General features: G+C 36.3%; 1 protein-coding gene across 1 annotated transcript in view; it reads right to left on the reverse strand.

Moving 5' to 3' along the window:
• spz (Spaetzle domain-containing protein) overlaps nt 1-5,968 on the reverse strand; it is a 66,045-nt gene extending 60,077 nt beyond the window's left edge. Inside the window, exon 1 of the mRNA XM_073958612.1 lies at nt 4,757-5,968. Within this exon, the coding sequence (XP_073814713.1) occupies nt 4,757-4,816 (60 nt within the window). The 5' untranslated portion in view covers nt 4,817-5,968. The remainder of the gene's footprint in view (nt 1-4,756) is intronic.
• Nucleotides 5,969-11,763: the final 5,795 nt, after the last annotated feature.

The raw sequence follows: 11,763 nt of genomic DNA on the forward strand, positions 1-11,763 counted from the left end.
GATTTCCGATCAATAACTGTCGGCAACGCTGATCCCACTACCAAATAGGAAATTTTTGTAATTGGTCGTAGTTTAGTAAAAAAAATTAAGAAAATCGAAAGGAATGTTAAAATTGATTTTAAATATTAAATCGTGAAAATTACATCCAAGCCCACAGTGCAATTTTTTTTTTATTAGGGCGAAACCTATAGCTGTGAGTGTTGCGTGTGCGTTCAAAAATACAAAAACAAAATACATGTATTTGTTGTTGTTTTCAATTTGAAATTTCAAATTGGACCAATATTAAAGAAGTTATGGGTTTTTACAGAATTCGACTTCTTCAAGGCGCGATATATCTGGAGCCGTTGGTAATAAAAAATTTGAAAATGTACTGAAATGTTTTGCAGATGAGCAGCATCACCACAGCAAAAAATAAAGGAAATTAAAAATCTAATTTTGAAAAAGTTCCGATTTCACTCAGAAATATATTCTTGATCAGCGTGTAATTCTACATCGATATAACCATGTCCGTCTGTGGAAATCACTCTAACGTCCGAACGGATTGAAGTAGGTTTTGGTATTGAAAACGGGCTATGTAGGTCCACGTTTTGGTATAGCACACATACAAATTGACGCGTGACGCGTTGACATTTTAAATAATTTTTAAGATATTTGTCCCATTTGACCACCGAATTGGTTGTAATTTGGTTTTTTGTATCTCCAAAGGCTAAAAAAGATTTTTACCAAAAATTGTTTATATAGGTCCACGTTTTGGTATAGTCCCCATAGGACGGTATCTCCCGATTTTCGGTATTTCGTAGGTTTAAGCTATATTATCCTAACAAAAAGGCTGCAAATTGGTATTTAGTCCTCCTTTGGGCTAACAACTTTCCCACAGAAATTTGTCGGTATCGGTCCACATTTTGATAGAATGGTACATTCCGATTTTCGGTATTTTGAAGGTTTTTTGTTGGTATCCGTCCACATTTTGATGTACCCCCATAGAACGGTGCCTCCCGATTTTCAGTATTTTGGAGCCAGTGTGTCACCGTAGAATTTAGAGCTTAAACATTGTAACACTTTTTTCCAAAAACGTTTATATTTAGGAGGTCTTAAACATTTTGGGCGTATGAACCGGCAAAAATATTGATTTCGATAAAAGCTCAAAAAGTTTTGCGGGGAAGATATCTAAAGGAAAAAGTCCATTTTGGAAGTGGGTCTTATTTTCGGTGTCATGCGATAGATATCGCGACCACCTGTCGTTTCAGTTGGTCACCATATAATTCAGAGGTTTTGGACCATTATATCAGGAAGCATGTACTTGCCTACGAAAAATATGATATCGCTGTAAACAAGACCACTAGGTAAAAATTTTCAATTGATCCTCGAACAGACCCTTAACCGGTTTACCCTGTTAATTAGATATCGCGCGTATCATTTTAGCGAATATTTTCGAATTTTTTGGGGCGGTACCGAAAGGAGTGGATCTACAAGCACCATCTTCGAATTTCATCCAATATTGGAAGAAATACTACGACATGCAAAATGTGGTGGTCCACTTAGTATTTGGTTCGAGAGTTGTCGTGCTCTCCAGCCATTACATGGTGCCATAGAGGGTTTTACACCCTTCGGGCTGTTTGCTCAAGAAGTATTGACTTGCCCTGAAAAAACTTTTACTGTCCTAATTGAGGCAGCAAATGCAAGTTGATTCAACAAAAATCAAAGTGATTCGATAGCAGATCTTAAAGTGAACTTATCCGAAATTTTGTGTGGGAGGTACCGGATGGAGTGAACGAATATAGTCCGTATTTGAATCTGATCTATATCTGGTAGATATATTAGGATGTGTAAAGTATGGATCAATTCGGTCACTCCCTTCAAGAGTTATCGTACAAACAATTTTTCCGAACATTTTAGAAATTTTGTGGGGGAGCTACCTGAAGGAGTAGACCGATATGGCGGATCTTCGAACTTAAACTATGTTTGGACAAAATATTACTAAGGCCAAATTTTGGACCGAATCGGCAGATCCGTTCGAGAATTATCTTGCGCTCCAACCACCTCACACGGTGTCATAGGGTTTTTTGTTTTGCAATTTTCAGGCTATTTTCTCAAGAGGTATGGACTTGCCTCTGATGAAACTTGTACCGTCGTATAGGGGGCAGTGAATACAAGTTGCTAAAACAAAAATCAAGGCGATTCGACAGATGGCCCTAAACTGAACTTTTCCGAAGTTTTGTGTGGGAGGTACCCGAAGGAGTGGGCCGATTAAGACCATATTGAAACCTTATCTAAGTCTGGTATACATTTCACGATGGGCAAATATGAACCAAATCGGTTACCCCCTTCAAGAGTTATCGTGCTCACAAATGTTCCGAACATTTTCGAACTTTTGTGGGGGAGGTACCGGAAGGAGTGGACCGATATAGCCCATCTTCGACCCTAAACTAAGTTTGGGCAAAATATTACGAAAGCCAAATACATTCACTCATGCATTTGTTTTATTTGTATTCCTATGGTCGGCGCTGGTTTAAACGCTTACATGTGCACCACCAACCTTTCGTAATTTTAACAAAAAAATTGTGTGCCGACAATGAGCGCTAAACGCACAACTCTCTGTTTTGTAATCGGACACACACGCTATATACCACCTAATCATAACTTAGTAATGAGTAAAGTAAGTAGTTTTGCATTGTAACATTTTTAAGAAATAACCCATTATTTTTCATGTTGCTGGTAATGCAGAAAGTAGGTTGTTTACAAAACTTTTTAATGGCTTATTCGGTTATTCATGTGGCTCCCAAGTGTTTACTGGGTTATAGGACACATGTTCTGTAGAAGGTCACATAATTATGTAAGCAAGTAACAAGTAAAAAAGTGTCAGTCGGCTTTGCCGACAGATATATACCCTCAGCCAATGTGAAGTAAAACTTTCACCTACGGACATATCGAATGTATTAAAGGTCGTGTGGCCCTTTTTGGGCATTTGAACTTGCCGACACAAATCTGGATTAGGAATTAACTGCACTAAGACACAAATGTTGAACTTTTGTGGGTGAGGTACCCGTAGAGGGACCGATATGGGTCATTTTAGAAATTAAACTAAATTTTGACAAAATATAAGGAGATTCAAAGTTTGGACCAAATTGGTTGCCCCATTCAAGTGATATCGTCATGCATTTTAGTTGCATTTTTTTAAATATTGGGGAGAAGTACTGGAAGTTGTGGACCGGTATTGCCCCATGAAACTAAGTATGGATATAATATGACGAAGACCCAATCGGTTGAACAGTTCGAGAGTTATCGTGCTCTCCAACCGCCACATATAGTGACATAGGGGTTTTTTACACCTTTCGGGCTGTTTCCCACGAAATATGGACTTGCCCCTGAAAAAACGTTTACCGTCGTAATGGAGGTAGCGAATGCAAATCACAATAATCAAAGTGATTCGAGAGCAGGTTTTAAAGTGAACTTATTCGAAATTTTGTGTGAGAGGTACCAGAAGGACTAGACATATATTAGGATGTGCAAAGTATGGATTACATCGGTCACTCCCTTCGAGAGGTATCGTGCGCACAATTTTTCCGAACATTTTTGAACTTTTGTGGGGGAGGTAGCTAAAGGAGTGGACCGATGAGGCTTATCTTCGAATTTAAACTATGTTTGGACAAAGATTACGAAGGCCAAATTTTTGACCGAATCGGCAAATCTATTCAAGAGTTATCATGCGCTCCAACCACTACTCACGGTGTCATAGGTGCTTTTTGCATCTTTCAGGCTATTTTCCCACGGAGTATAGACTTGCCACTGATGAAATTTGTACCGTCGTATGGAGAGCAGTGAATGCAAGTTGTTGCAACAAAAGTCGAAGCGATTCGAGAGCAGGTCCTAATCTGAACTTATCCGAAATTTTGTGTGGGATATACCCGAAGGAGTGGGCCGATTGAACCTCATCTAAGTCTGGTAGAAATTTCACGACGTGCAAAGTATGGACCAAATCGGTTACTCGCTTCAAGAGTTATCGTGCGCACAAATTTTCCGAACATTTTCGAACTTTTGTGGGGGAGGTACCGGCAGGAGTGGACCGATATAACCCATCTTCGAACTTAAACTAAGTTTGGACAAAATATTGCGAAATCCAAATTTTGGACCAAATCGGTTCATCCGTTCGAGAGTTATCGTGCGCAATAGCCAGCCAGACAGACAGACGGGCGGACATTGCTAAATCGACTCCAAATTGTCCGAATCACATTTCGTCCAAACATACTTGGAGTCTAAAACCATTATTTCGATGAGGCACATTTTGCCCGTATGAAAGTGTATATACCCTCGTTAGCATAAATGCTGAGGGTATAAAAACCACAAGCCACAAAAATTAAATAATTATTTGGTAAAGTGTTGAAGACTATGTTCAAAGATTATTTTTCTCTTCGTGCAGTTCAGTAATAAGAACTTAATTATGAACATTATGAGGTTTCCATATTTCGTTGAACATTGAAAATACCTCCTATGTATTGTGATAACCAAGATTAAACACTGGTTAAAACACTGTATTAAATTTGTCTTTCTGTTTGATTTTCTGTATGTTGAAATCCAAAGAGCATGCATGTATATATGTAAATACTAAACTAAAAAAACTGCCAAAATCGCCAATATGTTAATTGAGTTGTGTAATCGTAAACAAAGAAGAAAGGAAACATGACAATAAACTGTAAACAAACTAAAAAAGCATAAAACTGAATCTTCAACGATCCCAGCCAACTCTTTAGGTACTTACCGGAATGAAAATAAATAATAATGACAAAAGAACTGGTAAATGTGTGGAGAATAACGCCATGGTTCCAGGTGCTAATGACGATCGATCGGTCAGCTGTTGTGAAGATATTAATTATGTATGAAGCCGTTTGTTTATTGCAAAGCTATAACACAGTTGAACAAAACGCTTGCTGCTGCACTCACTGGTAACTGTTGCGGCTGCCGTTGAGCTGCTGCTGCCGGTTTATGACAATGTTTGAATTAGCGTTGATTACTTTCGTTTGCTTATAAAGTCGTTTTTTTTTTGTTTTTGTTGTTCTTCTTTTTATGATATGTCTAGTTACTAACTCTGGCCAAAAACAGGACAGAGGTGTCTTGGTAGTTGCTATGATTGTTGGTTGGGCTAGGTTTTTGAATTTCTCCAGAAATTCTTGTTAATTAGAAACGTCGTGAGTGACGTTAGCTTTCTTAAAATTTAATAACTTGATTTTTGACTTGGATTGCGTTTAGTATCATAAACATTATTATTTGCTTTTATTGTTTAAACATTTGATATTGTTATTGAGTTTAGTAGTTGTTTTTTTTTTATTTTTTTTTTCTTGTTCCGTTTCTGTCAACGACAAATCCCGCTTCACACCTGTTCGACAATTAATCGACTGACGTTTTGTTTCGTTTAGTCTCGTTTTATATTCTCGAATTTTTTTTCAATTCTTTTCGTTCGATGTCTGCGGCGGTAAGAATAACAACTTAAATTTCGGCGGCGGCGTGCAGACAGGTTACAACAATAACAATGCCGTGCAATAACTAAAAGTGACATTAAACCGCCACCGTCAATTTTTTATTTCTCATGTTAAACAACAACAATAACACACGATTAAGAAATTGCACTTTGCTACTTAATTTAAGTAAAGAAAATTAAACGTAGAAACGACTACTGCACATTTGTATATGGCAAGCCGGCACTAACATCAGCGCATTCAAAAAATACTTTTGATTATTTTTGCTTGAATTTTGTTTTTTCTTTAAATTTGTATAATTTATTGTGTTTAGTGTTATTTGGCGGTTGAATTTGTTGTTGGTGTTTTTCAATCGACAGCGAAGACCATGACTAACCAACCGGCCACACACAGTCCGTTACAACTAATAAGACGACGAAACGACATGACCCAACATCGCGGCCAACGACAATCGGTCTCTGGTGAGCGTACCTTTTGAGCTCGAATATCAAAGTGTGGTTTTGGAGAAACGTTTTTTACTTAAAAATAAAAACTACTCTCTGGGGTTTTAATTTTAAGTTGTTGTGGGAACGGAGTAATCCACTCTTTCATTGCATTGTGCAAACACTCTCACTTTGTATGATTACCATTTTATAGATGTTGTGTTTATTTTTAACTGGGGATTTTTTTTTATAGAATGGGGACAGCAAATGAGACCTGGAAAAATACACATAAAATAAACGCTTCATTTGAAAATTTAGTGTAAATCACTGGTGTTGTGACGTTATGCAATTTACACCATTGCACTATATGCCAAATTGAGCACAAAAGTTTTGAAGTTAAAAAAGTATTTGATCAGAGCAGTTTCTTATACCCTAATCCACACTGTAGGGAAAGGTATTATATCTTTGTACATTAGTATTAACATGCAAAAGAAAACGAGATAGACACATAGTTCTTCTAGGGATATACATTAGAGCGACCAAAAATTTTTTTTTTTAGATTGGAACTCCTTCCGCTTACATTTTTTCCATTTGACACAAACACCTTATATATGAAATTTTATGACGATTGGTTAACTACCGATCTTTTTCCATAGTACTTTGTATGGGGATCAAAGGAGAATTTTCAGAAACTCGCTCTTGAGGCCACAATTGTTTTCCAATCGATAAAAAATTTAGAAGTTCATTGTTGTGGATAATCCAATATGCATATCTAACAAAACTAAACAATTTGATACCACCCTAATGTACAAACTTAATGAAATTTGGAATATACCTATGTCGGAATTTGAACTAGAAAAAAGTTTGCCAATTATATTGAAATTGGTTCAGATTTGGTAGCTCCCGTATATATTTTCGGTCGATTTCATGTATTTGATAAACCAAACTCGCAATTTAGTTGAAATTTTTGATATGGGACGGTATTTGGTCTAGATATCAATATTACACATTATGTTTGTTTTGGTTGAAGTTTTAATCTCATTTGATTGTTTTTATACTCTCAGCATTTATGCTAACGAGAATATATACACTTTCATACGGGCAAAATGTGCCTCATCGAAATAATGGTTTTGGACCTCAAGTATGTTTGGATGAAATCCGTTTCAGAAAATTTGGAGTCGATCTAGCAATGTCCGTCCGTCTGTCTGGCTGGTGCGTACGATAACTCTCGAACGGGTCAACCGATTCAACCCAACTTTTGGGTATCGTAATATTTTGCATAAACTTAGTTTAAGTTCGAAGATTTGTGCGCAAATTTGTGCGCACGATAACTTTTGAAGGGAGTTCGAAGATGGTCCATATCGGTCCTCTCCTTCGGGTACCTCCCCCACAAAAGTTCGAAAATGTTCGGAAAATTTGTGCGCACGATAACTTTTGAAGGGAGAAACCGATTTTGCCCATACTTTGCACATCGGGAAACTTCTACTGCTAGGTCAGGCAATGTGCGCTTGCTGAGAGCAAGTGAGCGAAAACTTCAATGTAAAATGCATTGAAATGTATGCTCACTTGCTCTCAGCAAGCGCACATTGCCTGACCTGGTTCTACTGGACTTTATTGAGGCTCCAGTGGACTCATTCGGTCCACTCCTTCGGGTACCTGCCACACAAAATGTAGGAAAAGTTCAGTTTAGGACCAGCTCACGAATCGCTTTGATTTTTGTTGTAGCAACGTGTATTCACTGCCCTCTATACAACGGTACAAGTTTCATGTGGGGCACAGTGGGAAAAAATACCGATCTACCGTGCAGAAAATCAAAAAATGGACTTGAAGGAAAATATGAAACGCTAGTACAGTATTGAACTATAGTGTGGACTGTACTCAACGCCATATGTAATAATAAGAAATAGTTAATCAGAACGGAATAACGGTACATTTAAAATTTATATTTTTTACAATGTTAACGATGACCTTTTTTAGCTTTACAATTGCGATGGACGTGTGAATTCTGTAAACATATTTTTGCCGAATCTATTGTATTTTTTATATACCGTAATTGTATTTAAATCAATTAAATAGCTTTAATTTAATAAGTTATTTTAATTTAGAAGTTTTTGGGGTAAATAAATGTAAGGCCCATTTTTTTAAGTTCTTCAATAAAAAAGGGGTTTAGTATGGAAATTAGTCGAGATAAGCTTTGATTCTTTTTTTTTATTTTTTGTGTATCTAGTCTAGAATAATGTCTTAAATTTTTATCTGCGGCTTTTGGTTTTATATCAATTTTATATGCCAATTCGGGAAGGAAGCTTTTTTTAAGTTTGGTTCAAATAACACTTCGATTATGGGAAAAATTTTGATAAATAGGATCAGATATAACTTGAATTGATCACGGCATAGCAGATAAGAAATTACAAAATGAAAAAGTCAGTCCTACGGTTCCCACGATATGGGTGGAAGTAGGCAAGTAAATGTTCGTCTCCAAAAAACTGTTAAATACAAGTTTTTATTACTAAAAAGTGCAGAATAGGGTTATTTTTATCTCTTATTATACCCTCCACCATAAACTATGTACATTCAAATCAGATTTCAGCCATTTCGGTTAGATGATGTTGGTGAAATTTTAAAAATATGGGGGCTATATCAAAAAGTGGACCTGTACCGACAAAACGCTGCATGCCAAATTTCATCTATTTCAGTTGGATAATGCGGCTAAAATCTTCAAAATTGCCAAAATCGGGCGGTACCTTCCTATGGGGGCTATATCAAAAAGTGAACGTGTACCGACAACTATTGTCCGAATATGTTATACCACTAACGAAGACCAAATGCCAAGTTTCAGTCATTTCAGTTGGATAATGCGGCTAAAATCATGAAAATCGGGAGGCACCGCCCTATGGGAAAATTAAACAAGTAAGAAAGTATCAGTCAGCTGTACTGACGGAGAAATAACCTCAGCCACTGACCAAGAAAAAAAACAACAAAAACCAAACCAAACTCCGGAATAAATGTAGCGTTGTAAATGAGGTCGCTAAATCCACCTACTGCAAAAAGAACTAAAACGATTCGAGAGGAGCTCTTAAACTTCACTTTTCTTTTTTGTGTGGGAGCTACCCGAAGGAGTGGATCGATATAGTCTATATTTCAATCCCATACATGACTGGATGAAATAATACGATGTGCAAAGCCTGCACAAATCAGAAGCTCGCCGCGAGAATTATCTTGCGGATTTGCATTTTGGTTGATGCCGTCAGGGTTTCTTGGAGCTTGCGCAAATAAAAAAATTGTACCGTCGTAAAGGGAGTCGCAAGGACAACTTACTAAAAAATGTTAAAACCATCCGAGAGAAGCTCTTAAACTTCACTTTATCCGAATTTTGTGTAGGAGGTACCCGAAGGAGAGAAGTTTGTAGTTGTCACCTCTTTGCGATTGGAGAGCATGTTCAAAATACTTTGAACAGAATTTTTATATTTTTTATTAATTTGGTCACTAAAGAGTAATAAGATAAGAGTTGAAAATTTTACATGCAGTGGGAGCTGGTGTCGCTAGTTAGTTGTTTCTGTGCACAGTTATCCAATAATAAGATAAGAATTGTAATAGATAGGGTAGGAAAAAATCGAATGTATTGTTACACTTCAGAAAAAGTATTTTAAACAGCGTATAAATGTTAAACTTTATTTCGGATAGTTCGCACCCATACTGGGTCGTCTTCTTTCATTGAGTCACAGGCTGAGGGTACATATCTGCCGGCAAAGCCGAGTGATGTCTCTTTTCTTGTTACAACTCTTGTAAGTCAACACCCGTTTACAGTATAATCTCGATAAGCCAGACACCACATATTTCGTCGGTGTCTGAATGGTGGGGATTATTTCTTTATTTTATTGTAAATGCTAAAACCGAACACTAAAGTGAAATATATGGGTAAAATGCTTTAAATGTAAAAAATAGTGACGTCAATTTTAGTGCCGGATTGCCACGTATCGAGACTATACTGTATTTAATAACTTTAACTTTAAATGGAAGAAGCTTATACCTGGGAAGTTTTTGCGGATTCTGAAACTACAATGTTCATAGATGAGAAAAATTAAAAAACCCAAACAAAAATCGCCGGAGCACTTTTTAAATAAGTCGCGGTCAAAGTTCACATTTTTATTGGTTCTTTAGGTCTTCACGATTTTTAAAAATAGTTTTTGTAATATTTCTGCTACTGTTTTTTGGGAACAAGCGACCCAAACCTTTGATACAATGCTTGAAACAATATATTGGTAACCCTAACTGTGGTTGAATATTCCCTGAGTAATAATATAAAGCACGTATTTGTAGAACTTTGAAGCTTGCGTTAAAGTGAGAGTACCAAAAGCTGTACTCAATGTTTTCATACCTGCTTGAGTTCACATAACATTTATTTTGTTTACTTAAGTTTGGGTTTTGGCTTTTCTTAGAAGGGTATTTTGTTTAACAGAGGCGTAGGTATTAAAATGTTAAAGTCAAATAATTTCTTATTTCTGATCCACATGATTTCATTGTGAATTTTAGTTCATGGTTTGGTAAAACCAACCCCATATTGTGTGTTGTTGCGATCTACTAATTTTAAGAATATTTTGATAGTGTAATACACGGTGCTCTTGAACCAAATTTAAATGAAAGGTACTTACACCTGGGAAGTTTTTGCGGATTCTGAGACTACAATGTTCATAGATGAGAAAAATCAAAAAACAAAAAAAATCCGGAGCGCTTTTTAAATAAATTGCGATCAAATTTCACATTTGTAGGGTTTTTTAGGTTTTATATTTTCATTTGGTTTCCCTTTTCCGAATTAATTTTCTACACTGGTTTTTACATCAACTTCGAATTAATTTATTATTTATTTTGGTAAGGGGTATTATGTCTTAGTGCATTTGTGTGCAAAAGGATGCGAGGCAGACCCATGGTTACGTTTGACAATCCAAATAGCATCATATTCTGAGTTGACTTATGCATGTCCGTCTGTCTGTCCATTTGTTTTTGTAATCAAAGTTAAGGTCACATTTATTTTTCGATTCAAATAAAAATTGGGGAAGATATTTTTGGTCAAAGGAAAGAATCGGTTCAGATTGAGATATAGCTCTCATATATTTTCGCCTGATTTAAGGTATGTGGTGCACCAACTCCATTGAAAATTTTAATGTGTTACTCTATATCTGTAAAAATTTTGATCAAATTTGGACAAACTTCGCCAAATTATTAATTAATTGAATTAATCGAGCTAACATGGCCTAAGGAGTTTTGTATTGAAAAATGAATTCTAGCGAAATACCACACACTCAACCATTACGCTACGATCGTTTTGCTGGTGGTTTTATTAGCCAAATTATGTTGAAAACAGTTCAGATTTGAGGTTGTCCTTTTATTAAAAAAATATGTGGCGGAGAGACTTAGGGGAATATAATAATAAAAAAAAATATTTCTGACTAGCCCGTTGTAATGAGTTTTAATTACAACTTTTAATGGGCTTTATGCTTGACAATTCAAATATATATATTTTCTACCTCACTTCTTCTGTCCATTGTCAAACCGAGGAGGATTTTAAATTTATCAACATATTTTGTCTGTTACCTGTCTTTTCTCTTACGGACTTTATCGGATTTTTTCGCCCATTGATGCTGTTTAGGATTTATTATCTTCCATGTCCCCCGTCCTTATCCATTCCATGTCCCCCGTCCTATACCGATGAACCTCACCATTTAAGGAAATTTGTACATATATCTTTTTAATTTGCAAGCCGAAGCACTTATAAGTAAATATAGCGATTAAAAAACCATAGCCCTCGAAATTCGTCTACAAATATATAGCATTTTGGACCACGGGACATTCCTGAACATTTTCTGAATATTGCA

Source organism: Musca autumnalis, unplaced genomic scaffold (genome assembly GCF_047663935.1).
Source record: "Musca autumnalis isolate F117 unplaced genomic scaffold, ASM4766393v1 scaffold_1, whole genome shotgun sequence".
In the NCBI taxonomy this organism is placed as follows: Eukaryota; Metazoa; Arthropoda; class Insecta; order Diptera; family Muscidae; genus Musca; species Musca autumnalis.